Raw genomic sequence first — 18,011 nt, 5'->3', positions numbered from 1 at the left:
CAATCTAGATACCCTTACCAATAGATGAATAGGTGTGTCATACAAAACAAACTGTCTTCAGCCTACAATGTCTTATCACAGCCTCTGACATATCTGAAAGTAAGTACATGCAAATATCAAAGTCATTGGAAAAGAACATGTAACTGTAACGGTTATAGATGTTACAAGAAAATTCAGGAATGTTTCAGTATTCTTATTTTTATTTGTATAATTCCTTAGTTTTTTTGTACACTCAGTCAGGTATATTTCTTATTTTTTATTCATATTCCTTAGTTTTCAATACAGCAGGCTTTTTCATGGATCATAACTGTCATTTCTATAAACAGTTTTCACCTATATGTAACTAGACAAAATAGTCCTCTATTTCACAATTGGGTTTTAAAGTAGTAGCCCCTGTGAAGTGAAGTCATGTGTAGCATCCCCTGCCCTGTTGAGCTGTATCTCCTGTGAGATCAGTGACACCTCCTGAGTCATGATACTCTCTGCTGCAGCGACCAGCTCCTCCATCCTGCATTCACACACAGGACAACTTTTTAATCAATTCAACAATCAGGCAAGAACAAATTGAGAATGCACAGTATTAGTGTTTTACAATGGTTCAGAAGAATTGTATTTTTGGACCATAAAGACCAAAACTGGCTAATAGCTTTTGAGCTGTCTTATCTTACTTCACACTTTGTAAATCAGTGGACTATATCTTACATGAATGCTTAAACTTAAACTTGAGAGATGTGCTTTACTCCAAGCGAGTGGAAAGTGTAGCATGTTCAAATTTTGTGAGCAGTGAGGCAGAAAATAACAGAAAATAACATGCTTTCCTTCCAAATACAATCCTCATTGACAAGCTTTCAAAATGAACTGCCATTTTTACTGCCATATTTTTGCATAGTCTGTCATATCACCTAGCTCAATGCCTAGATGTGGTCATTTGGCTTTGCACTGAGCAACACCGTAAGAAAAAAAATGTTCTGTTAGCTCACCTTTTGAGTAGAACCCCCTCGGCTGCTGTTGTCTTCTGCAGTTCCTCCAGCTCCTTGGAGAACTTGGTGACCTTGGGCAGCTGTCTGCTGGTCATGATACTCAGCTGTCCTAACAGCTGCTCAATCTCATTCACAGACTCGTACAGCTTTTCTGCAACATAGGGAACAAGTTTTTCTCATATTGTCATTTCCATCCGGGGGCATTGTCATTTCCATCCGGGCTTTTCCAAGAACTATCGTAGAGTGGAACTTACTGCCACCAAGTACAGTTGGGGCCGGCATCATCACTAGAAAGCTTTATCTTAAACAACTCCTGCAGTTAGATGTGCAAAGGTTGAGTGTAACAGGTTATCTGGTGTGATATAGCTATCTGCCAGTGCGCCACATGCCTGCAAAGCTACTGTATTACTGGCTATACAGAATTATTACAGATAAAAGTACAGACATATCTGACATATTCTTGAGAAAATCAAACTCTACAATCAAAAATTAATCCAACGATGTCACCATCAAAACCATGGCCTCTTGAATTGTCTACTTTGTAAATTCTCTTAATATTATTGGAAATCATGGCATAGCTTATATCAAATGGTAGCTACCTACCTACCTAAATTGTAACTAGCACAATGTAAAACACGTGAATACGTACATTTGTAATGTAGGTGTGTGTTTTTTTATGTAGAACATAAAGGTTATAAAGCTACTTACTGATATAATCTTCATTATCCACGTCATCAGATACAGAGATGGTTGCTAGGTGGTGCCTGGTGGTATCCAAGGCGTGGGCAAACTCACTGTAGTCCTGTTGCATCTTGGGAGCACTGTCTACAAGTGGCTGCAATGCTGCTTCCTGCCAATAGGTGGAGCCACACAAACAGGTTTATAAAAGAACAACTGTTCAAAAGGATGAATTTCAAACTCCTAATAGTCCTATGATTTTTTTCCATCCATTTCATTCACCTCTGCTTGTCATCATCTGGAAAATACAATGTACATCAAATTGCACCAGAACCACATCATTATCATTCAGCCTATGAGAATTTTGGATCATATATCTATTGAAAAAACTGTTCAGAAACCATTGCCATTATCATACTTCATACTCAGGTGGTAACAGTCAATGCTGCAAATAAAAATCCACATATACCTACATATATGTATAATTATAAACCCATTACTTGGACCAGTGCAGGTTAGGTGTAGGTAAACATCAGAAATATCTGCACAGCTCCAATTTTACCTGAACTAACCTGCATATACCCAGTACATAGACCAGTGCAGGTTAGGTGTAGGTTAACATCAGAAATACCTGCACAGCTCCAATTTTACCTGCACTAAGGTGCAATGTTTATGTTTATGCACACAGTATTTCGAGCCCTGAATAACAAATCTTTACATACATGTATACATTTGTAGATCTTTCCAACTGTACCTGCAGCTTTAGGAGTCTGTCCAAAAGGTTTTGGTACTTCAGACAGTGGATTCGCTGCTTTCCTTCGGTGATCTTTTTCCTCAGATCTTCATTCTTCTCCCACAGTGCATAGCAGTATTGCTAGAACATGTGAAAAGGAAATAACAGTAAAAAAAACTTACATGTAGACAATGATGTTTTACCTACAGCTGATTCATAAAATCAATTTAAAGAAATTACTTACGATTAATTAGGATATTCCAGACAATAAGCAACCAGGAGTTTTAGGAACAAGTATAAGAGACAATACTTACTGATGATTGTTTCTCCTTCTCCTTGAGATCTTTTTCCATCTGAAAATTACATGTAAAGAAGTCAACAATGCTAACCCTGCAATGTAAAGAGGAGTCACTGGGGGGAATCATTTACAAATTAGCTGACACAAATTGTGTTAAAAATGGCACTATGGCAGATGGTATGGCCACCTTCAAAGAATGGACAGTAACAAATGGCCAGGAAGATCCTCACACTGGATGTGGAAGGCCCACACCCTCGTGGTTGACCAAAGAAGAAATGGTTTGACAATGTAAGGTTTGACTGCCACTTGAACCTACTAGATAACATCAACCCATGGGATAGAGGCAAATGGTGGGCTGCCATCAAGCCACAGTATTGCCGTGCAAGCACGTCTAACCCACGGAAGTCGGGGAACAACAGACGGTAAACCGGATAGTGAGTGAGTGACTAAGGGAAGATATATGCACATGTAGACTACAGCTTCTCACCTTAGAGCTGATGTACAGCCACTGTAGGTACCTGATGTACCACAGGTCCAGCTGGTGTTGGGTCACCTCAGTACTACTGGCCTGCTCAGGGAGAAAACAAACAGATCTCAACAAACAAACAAACCTGCAAACAAAACTACTCCCCCTGCCATATCTATGTGTTAATCATTCAGCACATACAAACAATAGCAAGCATATCTGTTTATAGTCACATAGATTTCAAGTCACTATGTCATCAGTCACAATAGACACTAAGACAGATTAAAAGAAGCCTACCTTTTTCTTAGGCTTGCCTTTAGATGCGGAAGTAGATGTAGAGGGTGCTGGGAGGAGAATGGAGCATGTCAAAAATACTTGAATAGCAATTTTAAACTTTTTAAAGTTTTAAATAGTCAACTTAAATTGTGAAATTCTAAAAAGAGTTACTGGTGGCCCTTATTAGAGAACCTATAGCTGGATGTATAAAGCATCATCTCAGTCATTCCTATGTAGTGTTATGAAACTTTGAAACTTGTTATAACAAGAAGTGTCTTGAAGTTATTTCTAAACAGTCATTCCTTATAGAAGAAGAAGTCTGACCGACGAGTATGCTGTCTGCGGTGGGGATGGCTGAGATGTCCCCCAGGGTCATGGAGGGGGTGTGGGGATGTGCCCCACCCATGGGGGTGGACGCTGCCCTCTTACTGCCAGTCACAACAGGTGTGGAGGTCGTCGACCTCTTGCTTCCAGCAATAATAGGTGTGGAGCCGTGTTCTGATGCCTTCTTCACTGATTTCTCTCTATGTGATGAACAATACAAAAATCATGTACATGTCTACTAAGGCCATATAGCAAGTAATTTTTATGGATGACATCAGCGCGCGCATTGATTTTCGCCTGATTTTGAAAAAAGAAAAAAAGAAATTTTGTTGCCTTCTGACAGTGGTGAACATGCCGAAAATGGGCAAAGATGTCTGTTGCCATGCCGGAGGGTGGGTGTCAGATAACTATAAAGAGAGGATACAAGAAAAGACTCAGATTTAATGTTTTGTTTCTTACTTTGATGCAGTGATATGTGATACTGGCTGTGTATATGTGATGTTCCCACTGAGTCAAAACCATTTGTACAATGATTCAGTCAAAATTTTTAAATGTAGGAACCTTGTTTTTTTCGGCCCGCCTTGTTTTTTTTTCGCCCGCTCGCATTAGATTTGGAGTCTGCGGAGGATGTCATCCATAAAATTTACTTGCTGTGGCCTAAGGACAGTTTTATTTCTGAAAATAGAGCCTACATGTACTATTGTTGCCTTCAAAGGGTTATGAACCTGGTAACCAACATTAGTACATGTAGTTGTAGTAAGATCCACAGGAAATTGTTATCCAAGCAACTGGATAGGTTTTGAAAACTGACAGAAGTTTCAAGTACAATGTATCATCAGTGACGAAAAGTACCAGTAGTGGTATTTTTGAAAGTTGAAATGTCTGCCAGTTTCAATTTTCTGTGTATCTCATTACCTGGACGTTTAATCTTCATCAGCATGCTAGAAAGATCATTTTACTTTTTGTGATTTGCCAGTGTTATTCTATTACAAGGACAAATGTTTATAAAACAATTATTCCAAAGAAAACGAATAGATCAAAACCACTTTCATTTGTCACTTTTCATACCTGTCATACATGTACAGTTGTGCAAGCATGTGTAACCTTTTGAAGACAGCAAACAATAGAAGCTAAAACTAGATAGTAAATGAGTGAATGGCAGTTACAACAAATCCCTGAATGTCAGTTTGATATACATGTAATTATTTCCTTGTCCATGTATTCACTTACCTGTTGAAGGATGAACTCTGGGCAACTTTCCTCTTAGCTGGAGCACTTGTTGTTCTGGAGGGGGCTGGTTTAGGGGTTTGAACAGAGGACTGTGTACTCTGGAGAAGAACAATCAAACACATCAAGCTGTATTATGTCTTCCTTTTCCTCCTTTTCTTGGTATACATATAAATGTATGACACAAAGAAATTGTAACCTCTGAGCAAGGTTTGAATTCACTGCAAATCATGAGTCTTAATTTGATTCTGGTGAAAATGATCACAAAAGGTGAATGTTGTAGATACTTGATGAATTTGTATTCATAGATATTCAAGAGCATAAGGGCACTTATAAATAATATAATGTGTACAATGTACTTTGAAACAATTTGACTTTATACATGATTCAAGTAAACTTTTTAATTTGAATGTTGATACATTCTTAAATACATGTTTGGGTACCTTTCCAATCTTGGGTTTGTCAGGAAGTACAGCAGCTTTGGCCTTCTGCATGTAACGGGACTCAACAATGATACCTGTAGGGATGAGGAACAAAATTTGTCATAGTCTCATAGACCTGTGAGGTGATGCATAAGTAGATGGTTTCAGGAAAAAGCCTTTATAAAATTCTAAAGTCCTGACATGCCACTGATCTTGTGCCCTTGGGAAAGGCACTTTACATGACTTTCCCCACTAGACTCAAGTAAAAATGAATATTGTCTGTCCAGTATCCGTTTCTATGTGAGGGACACAACACCAGCAACAGCTGCCTCTGCGTTTATTGCACTGTTGCAATTTCAATAAAATCAAATAAAATCAAAATATGTACAGAATTATCATATGATACTAGTACATATCATCCCTATACCCTGAAATGTATTTCTGCTACTATTGCATTTAGAAACAGAGGATGTCAATAACAATGCAGCAAATGTTTCAACGAAAACTCCATGATGTATCTGATTCTGTACCTTTTGGTTTCTTTTTCTTCTTCACTGGCTGTTCCCTGGATACAATGAGAGGTTGAATTAATGTCCTCTGCTATTCAATTTAAAGAAACTTGTATCATCAACAAAATTTAATAGAATGCTCAACTTCAACTTGCAATGAAATTTATTCAGAATGTTATATGAATCAATGTACCTTTGTGAATTCGTGACACTAACAGCAGATACACCTCCTTCATCTTTCACAGAATCTAAAATGAGAGAAAAAAAAATTAATGAGATTAAAAAGACCAGACCATGTCATCACACCATTTTGCAATTACAGTTGACTTCAGATCCACACCTTTACATTGTAAGTTTTGCTTTAAGTGTTCAACAGTCTCTGAACAGTCTAGTCTCTATGGAATCCTCAGTTTACCATGTTGTGACTGCTGTCTGATTTTTGGTCTGGTGGAGAGAGTGTCTGTGTCCCTGACTGGCACCTCGTCCGTGTCTGCTGCAGGAACCTCCACGGCACGCGATGAGGAGAATGGATCAACAGCGCCTCCTGTGGAGTTACAACAAAACTGCAGGTAGAACGTGCAGGGCCATTCAAAAGTTACAGGTGAAAGCTTGCAAATGCAATTAATCTTTTTTCTTTACAAATTTTAAGATATAATACATACAGCAGATTTTCCATCAACTACTTTAAAGTTGAACAATTTTAAACCTGTCACATCTGTAGTACTAGATGCTACTTTAGTTGATATTAAAGAATATCATTCACACCTGCAATGTCCTTTTCTCTGATGACAAGAGGGATCTTGTATCTGGGGACAGACTGCTGAAGTTCTGTCACACCCATGGTGTGGTCAGTGTCCCCCTCTAGCAGCACGGACGGTACTGCATCAACTGTGACCTTTGCAGTCTGCCTGGGGTCACCAGTATTTCTGAAAAAAAATAATAGTGCTCATGTTGCTGCTAACAGTGAGGATATAATTTTTTAATTAATAATGGTTTATTCAAATATTAACATATATACAATACGTACGGACAGTCCCACCTGGCAGCCAGAGGGTGAATTGCATGGGAGCTGTTTCCATGAGATTCATTAAAACAATATCTCAACCAGTATCTCAACCATATTTAAAAACATTTACGAACAGGATAAAATTGACGGAGCATAAAAACGTTCTTAAGCAGATTAAAATGAAAGGGACTAATCATTTTACAGGTTCAGCAACCGTACCATGTGTGGTATTGCACTGTTATGATATCTTACAGTTCTACAGTAAATACTGTTCAGTTTGTGGGATGATCTAGTTTTCCTGCCACTTATTTCCTGTCGTGAAGGAGGTAGGAGGTGTCTATACTGTTCAGATTGTTCAAGAGACCTTGCAAATTTAACAGGAAGAAATTTAACAGTCTCTTGTTGTTTACCTCCTATAAAGAATCAAAATCAAACCTGAATACAGGATCCCCATGAAGAAGCTTACATGATCGTTAAAACATAAAAACATTTTAAATACATCAACTGTATGGACTTGAATATTAAATGTCATAGAAAGAAAATAACAACAGCATGGACAACTGTGTGCCTCAAGTTTTGGACTCTGAAGCCCATGAAGAAAGACACACACACTGAATGAGGACACTGATACATGTAGATCATAGATATCTTCAAAAACAAAGGACTTACCATCACTATATGCCTAAACCAAACTTGACCAAAACAGCTGACAAGGAAAACCCACCTGAGGTCTGACTGGACGGCTGCAGGGGTGTGACACACCACCTTGATGGGAGACTGGACAACAGACGTCACAATGTCCACCTCCGTGTTCTCTGGACTCTTGGGACCTCGACTGGCATCCACGTACAACACCGGGGCCGAGTCTTTACTCTGTGGCAGAAAATATTACATAAACATCTGGTTACCCAACAGTCCTCTATTGCCAGTATTGGTATGTTGCAAGAATCACCATACAGATTTCTGTTTTCTATGTTGTATTCAAAAAAAGGTGCATGAACATTAATCATAAAGTAGATTGGATTCATTCCTCAAGCTAACTGACAATCTATCATATTGTGGTCGTCCCTCAGTAAGACATCTGGAGCCGCATAGTTCCTGGTCTACTTTTTAGTCAGCCTGTCACATATAGAATCAACCTACAGACCGTTATTTTCTATTATGTTGTATTGACAAACAGTCTGGGTGCAAGAACATTCAAAACCTGACCATTACCTGACTTCCCTTCACGACCTCAATGAAAAGCAGCTTGCAGGCCGATTTGAGCTTTCATGAATAAAAGATGGTTCAAACAAACAAACCACATCTATTTTTAACCTTCTCCACGCTGCCTTACCCCACACTCGGCCACAGGGCTCGAAATTCATTTTTGGGAATAGGTGCACTGGTGCATGCAACCTAAAAAATTAGGTGCACAGAAAATTTTTTGGGTGCACCATATAAGATAAAACTTAATTACAGATCTTACTGCTCCTCTTTTGAGCTTGAATCTAAAATGGGAGCTAACTTCAAAATCTTCAACTACTAACTTCAAAATCTTAAACTACTATGGCAAAGGTTTTATTATTTTTCTGACACTTAGATGCCAAGATTATCCTGTAACTATTATACATTTAATATATGTACAAAATACCTACATGAATATTTAGGTGCACCAGTGCACCCACAGAAAAAATTGGGTGCACAGCTCCAATTTGGGTCACTAAGGTGCACATGCACCCAGTATTTCGAGCCCTACCCAATAACCAATACAAGTTTGGTACAACCTCAGATGGGTTAATACCCCAGCATTAAACCTACCTACCCCATGTGTATAGAATGTTAGGAAAACATGTACAGTCACCTGTGTTGAGCCGTTTCCCCCGCTGGAGGACTCCAGGTCTGACACTGCCAGCTCATCTGTCAGGGTGGGCTTGGGGCGGGCGGGGGACATGCTGCCTCTGGGGGGATTCCTGGATAGGTGACAGAGGGGTACAATAGGCTCATCAGATTAATGAGAACATCTCAGTGTGTTATGACAAACACCGTATTAGACAACAAAGTCTAGTGTAATATTTCATGGTGGGAGTAGCATTATTTAGCATTAGATTACAATATTTTGAAGTTGATCTTACACTCACAACGACTGACACTGTGGCTACTACTATTTAGTATGTCCTATTTGTAGATTAGACAGACAGGCCTGGAGACAGCTGTCCATCCTCACATCTACATGTACCTTGTCCCTCAAATGACCAGGAGGTAGGCAGGTACAATGTACATATATGCCAAAAAAAAACAGTCAGACAAGCAACTGGGTATGATTTTGGAATATATAGATTCCATTCATACAGTAGTCAGTAGTCACAGTGATCCATAACCATTTCAACTGTAAAACTGTGCACAGAAATGTGGCATTAATTGTGGACTGGATGCTACAGTATAATTGAGGTGGAAATTTGTAAGGTTATATTTTATGACTGGAATGCTCTAACTAAGTTGTACAAATGTGAATAAACACATCAACTGAGTGTTGAAACCTGTCATACAAAATTTCTTCATCATTTGTCTCTCTGAGACTTGAGAATAAACCATTGTCAGACTTGACATACTTCCTGGGTGTGCTGGAGATATCTTCTCCGATGGTTTCATCTGGGACTGCTCCTGACTGTCTGTATGACAACGCTCCTCTTGTGACGTCCAGAGTATCTCTTAAGCCTGCAGTCTGAGCTGAAAAACAGAAAAAAAGTATCAAAAAGTATAGCCTTTTCATTTTGTGTGTGTGTTTTTTTTTCTTAACTGCACAAACGAAAATGTATCATTACTTTAGATAAAGAATACAAAATATAATCTGAGTGGTAGTGGTACAGGTATAATTTGTCTGGTGCAAGTAATTTTCAATGCTACCTGCACCAGAGCAGTTATGCAGCAAAAGGTATATGATTTTCGAGTCCTGCATCTGGGCTCAAAAGTAAGGGTGGTCCAATGGCCCACTGACCAATAATAAAATTAAGGATGGGACAACTAAAAAGAAACTTTGGGACAATAGAAAAATGATCAACATCAGAATGCGGGAATGTCAGCCCTTCTTCTGTTTATCGGACACATGTCCCGGCTTTTGGGTCCGAAAGAGTCCCCCTGAATTTCCTGTCTACTCTGTAATTATAAAAAATTGCTTAACTTCTTCCCAAAAAAAACAGGTTGGGACAGTTCATCCTCACTTTGGGACAACTGAAATTTATTTTTGGGAAAGTGCTGGGACAATAGGAAGAAACGTTATTAATTTCGAGGTCTGTGCGTGCTTTAGGCTTAAAAATGTTTTACCTTGTGCAAGTTGCTCCTGTGGTACATTCGGGGCAGCTGTGGCCGGTTCAGCTGTAGCCAGACGACCTTGTGCCAGGGGTCTACAGAACATAGACATGAAAAATACATGCAGTTGTAAAATAAGCACTAACGTTGACGTGAACGTTACATGAGTCTCTACTATCGTCATAAAATTTTGCATCAAGAAAATACATAGAGAACTTGCAAGCTCCCCTCGTTCCCTACCGGTAAAATCTAAAGAGAACGGTGCAAAAAAAACCTTATTTCTTGTTAAGAGTCTCTAGTTTCTACTACTATCGCCATAATTTTGCATGGAACTTTTGAAAGGAATACACACAGAACTTGCAAGCACCCCTCCAAGCATCCCTACCAATCCAAAATCGCAATAAAAGTTTGCAAGAAAGCGGTGCAAAGAGTCTCTCTATGTTTCTACTATCGCCATAATTTTGCATGAAAGGAATAGACATAGAAGTTCAGAACTTGCAAGCACCCCTAGTCTACCTAGAGTGCCGATCCAAAATCTCTTGCAAGAAAACGGTGCAAAGAGTCTCTCTATGTTTCTACTATCGCCATAATTTTGCATGAAAGGAATAGACATAGAAGTTCAGAACTTGCAAGCACCCCTAGTCTACCTAGAGTGCCGATCCAAAATCTCTTGCAAGAAAACGGTGCAAAAAAACATGGCATGGGGAAAAGGCATGGGGGGGAAACGACCTGCTACCCAAAAAAACATGCATGAAGGAAAATATGCCTTGCAAGCTCCAGCTCCCCTCTTTCCCACCGATCTAGAATCTCAAGAAGACGGTGTAAAAAACATCACGTCTTGCTAAGAGTCTCTACTATAGCCAGTGGCCCTCGTGTGTATTTGTAGATGCCTCCTTACCTCCTGTGTTTAGTCCCAGGACCTCTCTCCTCCGGAGCGGGTTTGTACAGACTCCGTTTGGACGCCATCTTTGATTCTCCCGCCTAGACCTCTGGGCGAACTTTGACCTTTCGCCACGCCCAGACGCTATCTTCAAGCAGATGTTGGGTTGTTGCCCGACAAACCCGCCATAGGAATTGGGATGTTGAGGAATCGGTATGCTTTGTCTCGTGTCCAAAATATGTGAAAATCTTCTTAAAGGCATCCAAATACGATTTCAGGGCAACAAAACTGGAAATTTTCTGAATAAGGCAATCTTTGTTATATTGACACACACTGCTTCACATTAGCACATTAGCACGTTATACTTTGGGCTTTTAATACATGTACTACAGAAACAAGCCCCTATGTGATTCCTTTATTTTCTGGGTGTTACCCTAATAATCAGCCCAGGGCCCTTCCAGTAACCATTTTCCGTCCGAATTTTGGGAATGTTTGCTCCATTCCATGAGGGTCATTATACATTGGAATTTCATTGTGGTTTCAACTCAGTATGTAGATAAATGGCTAGAATATTGACTTCAAAAAAAATCGGGTTTCCAAGCCCTAAAACTGCACTGGATGTCTTTAACTCTCTTGTGTTAAAACAAGCAGATTAAGAACAGAACTAAGATTCCATCCATGTAAGATATAATTTCTACGGATAGGCTATCAACATGGCCTAGAACATTTCTGTTTCAATCATGTCTATGACGATGTAAAGTTAACGTTACATTTACTTTTATCTTCAACAGTGTGTAGATAACAACAGTTTCTGACTACAGTCATGTGTTACACGTTCAGCTTTACCATCGGCACTTTCAGATCAAGAACCTCATTAGTACTTTTATACATGTAATCTATAGTATACAGCATATTCTACTATTGTCAGAAAAATGATTTAATTGTTATACATTTCTTTAGACCTTATATTATAAATGTACCTTAGTACATGTACCTTTCTTTAGAAATGAAACATAATTAGTTTTTGCTCATATTCTACTTATTTTATCTTATATGGTGCACCTAAAGTATTTTTGTGCACCAAGTTTTTTAGGTTGGGTGAACCAGTGCACCTATTCCCAAAAAGTTCTGAATTTTCAGAACGTTCCTTTTCAGTTTAGCAATCAACTATAAGTCTAACGTAAGATGTGCACTGCCATTACACACTAGGTGGCAAGGAATACATTATGTTTATTCTATTAGTTATCATTTCAGCACAACCTAACATCTTTTTACAGATGGATTGACACCACCAGCATTCTGATCTGTTCATGATGTGCATTATCATTCGATATTTGTTTGAAATTACTTAGTTACATATCGTCATGACCAGGAAGGAGTATTGTGGCACTATGTTCTGTTTGAGACATTCAAACCTCTATATTTTCATGGTATAAATTGTATGTTTTTTCTTTGATAACAAAAAAACTAGAATAATTCATACAGATATTGTAAATACCACTCATATATACATGAAATGGTTAGAAGTCCTGCTTTCCTCCTTCGTGATTTCCATCTTAGAAAATTGCTACATTTATTCTAGGAAAGTGTTGCTAGAATTAGCAATTGCAGCAACACTCTCTACAGCCTATATATAGGCTGGTATCCCGTCTATCGTGAGTTGGGGCAGACTGTCTTTGGGGCTGTAATAATTTACCCCCGCTCAGCTCAACAGACCGCCCGGTAGGATTGTTACGCCCGTGATATTAGCAGTTTGGCACACCGGGAGTTGATTGGCGTGGTGGGGATACTAGTAATCAAATTCCCGTCTTGCAGAATCTACCGGGAAACCTAGCTCAGGCAGGCGGGAAAGAGCTTCAGTAGCCCCGAAGAAAACCCGCCCCAACCGCCTAACACCAGGTTGTCTACAGCCGGGATGCAATTCTGGGAACAGCCATTCGAAAAGGAACACTAAAAACTAAGGAGAAAACCATCACGACCATATTTGCGTCCCTCAGAGGGCTGTCCAATTTTGTTCGACGTATGTAAAAAATTCTTAATTTAGGGGCAAACATTTCCAAGCAGATACAGATTGGTAACATACATCAAGGACATTCTACAAGGAGCTTCGATCACAAGGACATTCTGTTGTAGAATGTCCCTGCTCCTTGCATACATGCACATTTCCAATATGTAGTATATATATATGTACAATTGCATGTATGCAAGTTTGTCTGATTTTGACGTCTTTAGCATGGACAGGAATAAAACATTTTCTATCATTCATTCATTGATCAATTTTGGAAATTTAAATGTGTCTTTTTCTTTTCACTTTTCATGGGATATCATTTTGAGAGTCAAGAAGACACCAACTTTTGTTTCTATGACTTTGGCCTCTACCATATGCAATCTCTGATATTTTCTACGTCAATTGGATGAAGGTTTGTCCGATTTTAATATGTTTTTAAGGGAACAAAGGAAATCAACAAATAAAGAAAGTCCTATTTAGGACCTCATTCATAGAATTTAGTAAATTTTGTCGTCAATCATGCAAATTATGCTCCCTGTTTTTTGTATTATTAGCAACTAATTATGTGAATCATCCCTTCAACAATCTGGATACCAAAAGTCATAATAACAACCCCTTTAAGTATTTCTCTCCTTCAAAGTCTCAAACTAAAACACCTTCCAACATACCAAATATCAAAATCCATCCACAACGTCTGGAGGTAGCATGTTGCTCTGGCTGTGTGGCGAAATATCATTACAGAATGTTGGTGTTTTTTTTTCTATAAGAAATAACAATAAAGCCATATGTTTTCTTAAATTTGTTTCTTACCACGAGCAAAAAGGTTGGTATTTCTGTTGACAACTTTCAGTCAAAAGCTGATTCACAGAGATGTGACACATTTTGAGGCGGGTTGAGGTGGTAATTATCAAATTTGAAATTTAGGCGAGTGATTATGTCCAAATGTTCAATAAACAATAAAAGATGTCGGGCCGAATTTCCTGTTATTTCCTTCCTTTTGTTCTCACTGAATCTGAGAGTTGGCGGACGCCGGTTCATAGCTGTGTGTCTCGGGGTTTTCTGCGGTGTTGTTTACTGCCTCTCTGCGGTCATTCTGGCAGTAGGCAGCCGCCCGAGACCCGCCAGCACAGGCCGCAGGGGAGGGACAGACATACCTGTTTGCCCCACCGGTGGCGGCCTGGCTAGGATGGTTTTCATCATACATGGCGGACTGAGTACCGGTCTCACTACCAGGCGAGGCGACGGGCTGGTAGGTATTGGCCGCGGGGGACGCTGCGGAGTTGCAGACTGCCTCGCTAGGGTCATGCTGGTCATATGTGTTGGACAGGGTACGCTTTAGGTCGGTGGCCAGGGCAGGGGAGTTGTAGCAAGGTGCCTTGCGGGCACGCTGGGCGGCGCTGGCATTCTGCTGGTAGGCAGAGGACTTAGTGGTACCGATGTTGGGGAGAATGGAGGGATGTTTGTAGCAGCTTTGGTCGGACTTGTCGCGACCATTTCGGCCATAGGCAGCCAGGACGGCCAGGGCCCTGTTTGGTTTCTGACGGGGGCGCTCGGTGCTGTACGGGCGGGACGGCACGGGGTGTGTGTGCGCGCGGGGGCGGCTTGCCGCGCGGTACGCTGGGCACAGCTTAGCCAGCCCGTACGGGGTGATTTCTGACTGCGAAGATTCGGCCCTTCGCAAGTCAGGGTGGTCATTGAAACCACCCTCAGCGTAAGGGCTGATGACAGACTCTGACTCATTCAAGCTGTCGTGATCCTCCAAACGCCCCTCAGCGTACGGACTGATCACTGACTCCTCCGAGTTGCCACCTGGAAGGGGCCACATGGAGCAGGCAGCGACCTGGTTGCCATTGCGGGATGGACCTGCACCGTTATCGGGGACATTGCGCTTGAGCTTCTGCTTGATACAACTGGCCATGGCACATACCCAAACCCCTACCGCAGCAGCCGACAACCCGCCCAGAGCTGCCCACACGATGTACCACGTTAGATGTACATCATCGCTCGTGCTAGTAGCCAGCGGTGTAGTGCTGATGCCACTGGGCATCGGTGTAGTGCTGATGCTGACTGAGAATGGTGTCGTGTTGAGGAGTGTCAGTTCGGTTGCTGTCAGTGTTGCCATGTCAGAGTGTGCTCGCGCGCTCGCCGCAAAGACGGCAGTGTCGGAGCCAGTTTCCGAAGAAGCCGTACAAGTGGTGTTCCCAAAGGACAAGGGCTCGGCGGTCTCAAGCCAAATGGTGAAGCTGGACCTCCCCATGTAGTTAGAACACAGGCTGCGATTTCCTGTTTCCCCGAACAGGTTTTCTGGTCCCTTACATTTCACCCAGCCCTCAGCCTTTAGATCGGTCACCACTTCCACGGTTACGTTGCCTGTCAGGAGACTGTCGTGTGTTGTCGTGTTTGTGCCGTATGTTATGTCGAGTCTGTGGTGTGAGCCGCCAGGGAAGGCAAAGGTCACTGTAGGCAATTGCTCCCAATACACGTCGCCAGCGGCCTCGTACTTGTACGCGGCGCTGCGCTCAACATGCGTAACCTCGACCAGCGGTACAGGGCAGGGCAATCCGTCGGGATTGACCGGAGCGGGAGGGTTTGGCATCAACGGCGAGGCGGGGCAGCTTGCTGTCGGGGGGATCCGCATTACCCTGGCGTAACGCCTCTTAAACTTGAACTTGCTCAGCCCCTCGGGGTTGTACAGCCAATCGTTCGCACACGTACAGCGCGGCGGGTTGTCCAGTGAGACAAGCATGAATTTCTGCTCCCGACCTTCCAGCGCCATGGCGGCAATCGTATTTCCACGCATGTTGACTTGGTTTGGAAATAACGATTTGAACCAACCACCAGACAGGAAGGTCAGTCGGTTTCTCGCCAGATTTAGAGAAGCCATTGGCTTGTTTGAGTGGAATGCGCCCGCAGCAATGTGGGAGATTCTGTTACCTTCCAGGTTCACGAATTGTAGCCGTTCAAGACCGTAGAACATCTCCGCGCCGATAGATCGCAGTTTGTTCTCAGCCGCGCGGACATATTCTACGGACTTGATCGCCTGCAAGGTCCCCGGTGCTACAGTAGCGATAAGATTGGCACTTACGTCAACCACCGCGGCTGCACTCCCTGGAACGCGCCGGGCGACAGCGTCAGGATCTGGTTGTCCACAAGGATGAGGTAGGACAACCTGGGCAACCCATGGAAGCAGCCATCCTGCTGCAAATCATACTAGTACTGAGCTTCGTATGGTAACATCAGGAAATTGATATCAAAATGATTAACGTATTCCCTCCTCTCCCTTCCTGTATGCCTACTACTGTATGGGATATGGAGAGTGAAACATGCATAACGAGAAAAGAGAACGGCTCAAACTTTTATGTCTGGGAGAAACAATCGACGCTCTGGGACTGGAACCAAACATGTATTAAATTCAGACTTCAATACGTCTTTGACTGGGTTAGCAGGATCTTAAACATGAAAAAGTTAAAGATATGATCATGAATCTAAAACAATAACATATGATGGATTGTGAGAAACACATGTTTTATTAATTCTAAAATCTCACCTCCAGATGTGTGATGTTGTTCTCCAAGAGCAGCAGATACTTCAGACTCTCCATCCCAGCAAACGTGCCGTTCTTCAGAGTCTGGACATTGCTCCGCCAGATGACCAGCTCAGATACCTGTGGCAACTTAGCAAACGCCCCTCCCTCTATTGCCGTTAGGTTACAATCCACAAACCACAACGTGCACACACTACCACATGGGATCTTTGAGAGGATTTCTGTCTTATCAGTGCCAAGCTTGCCGACGTTGTTGCCAACGATCATGATAATGGTCATCGCCAGTGGGTTCTGAGTGGGTCCCCCCTGGGTAGGCATCGTTTCGTTTGAGCAGATCTGACAGGATTGATATCTCTGAACCAAACGAACAGTTTCGAAAGGGCCATTGTAGCTGGTTACTTCACGCTGGTATTTGGTCCACTTGTACCGGTACGCTCCGATGTCATACCGGTACTCGTGGCCATTGCTACGACTGTCACCTACACCACACTTCGCCACGGGCACTTTACGGCAGCTCTGCCAGTTACCGGCGTCCACACATGGCACTAGCAGCTGCATAAGCAGCAACAAAGAGATTTTAGCCATCAGCTTTATCGCCATGATAGAGTGTTACGTTTAACACACCCTACAATTGATAGCAATGGGCTACAACAGAAGGTTATATTACCATATTTCCCTTACCAGAGGATTTACAGATGTTACCGCTAGTGTCTCCACGGCTGTAGGGTCACCTGGACAGCACAGAAATCAGCCGTGTTGCCGCCGCAGTGGCGCAACTGTGGTCTGATTCCACATCATCATGCAGTTTATTACAGGTTTTGATTAAATAACTCTCCGCTGTATCTAGGACGACATGAAAGAACTGATGAAGCATTCTTAGTCCAAAGATATTTACAAATCTCATTTTTACGACATTTCTTCTTGAGACAAACAAAAACTCATCATCAACACAGGTCTTTGATCAAAATATACATTGCTTTTTAGCAGCTACCTTGTCAAAAAGCATTTCATTATTTCGTATCTTTCCAAACTCATCTTTGGAGAGAACCTACATATTGTACCTGAAAAATAGCTTTTGCCTTTAGCTAATGACACATTTCCTAACTGGGGCAGAGTCGGGCTGTTTGCCTGAACGAAAATAAAGAATCCATACATCAAGAATATAGTATATTACACAAGTAGTGCTCATGATTAAAAGTTTTCAATTTTCTTTTGTATGTGGTTGTCTGTTATGTCATAGTTTTTTCGTTCCCACAAAATGCCCAGGAGGGCCTTAGCATTACCGTGATGGCTACAGATACATGGAATTTCACCCAACGTGAAGATGCTGCCCGACTGGACTCTTGGAGAAAGATTTGGAGAATCTTTCATA

General features: G+C 41.6%; 2 protein-coding genes across 2 annotated transcripts; both read right to left on the bottom strand.

Moving 5' to 3' along the window:
• Positions 1-331: 331 nt before the first annotated feature.
• Positions 332-11,193, bottom strand: LOC109464245 (microtubule-associated protein 4-like). The gene is made up of 19 exons (XM_019761182.1): positions 11,106-11,193; positions 10,223-10,302; positions 9,511-9,628; positions 8,763-8,871; positions 7,644-7,792; positions 6,679-6,839; positions 6,329-6,457; positions 6,107-6,161; positions 5,935-5,969; positions 5,426-5,499; positions 4,986-5,083; positions 3,756-3,955; positions 3,453-3,499; positions 3,177-3,257; positions 2,706-2,744; positions 2,413-2,532; positions 1,689-1,830; positions 981-1,131; positions 332-508 (listed from the first exon to the last, which is right to left on the bottom strand). Exons 1-19 carry the CDS (start codon positions 11,171-11,173, stop codon positions 379-381), a joined length of 1,986 nt encoding a protein of 661 aa, XP_019616741.1. The 5' UTR covers positions 11,174-11,193; the 3' UTR covers positions 332-378.
• A 2,905-nt stretch (positions 11,194-14,098) lies between these two features.
• On the bottom strand, positions 14,099-17,239 carry LOC109464246. The gene is given in 3 exon segments (XM_019761183.1): positions 14,099-16,185; positions 16,188-16,290; positions 16,643-17,239. Coding segments are annotated over 3 exon segments (2,787 nt in total).
• Positions 17,240-18,011: the final 772 nt, after the last annotated feature.

The sequence above is a fragment of the Branchiostoma belcheri genome, unplaced genomic scaffold (genome assembly GCF_001625305.1).
Source record: "Branchiostoma belcheri isolate BF01 breed outbred unplaced genomic scaffold, Haploidv18h27 scaffold135, whole genome shotgun sequence".
In the NCBI taxonomy this organism is placed as follows: Eukaryota; Metazoa; Chordata; class Leptocardii; order Amphioxiformes; family Branchiostomatidae; genus Branchiostoma; species Branchiostoma belcheri.
This window is presented reverse-complemented; position numbering and strand designations above follow the sequence as displayed.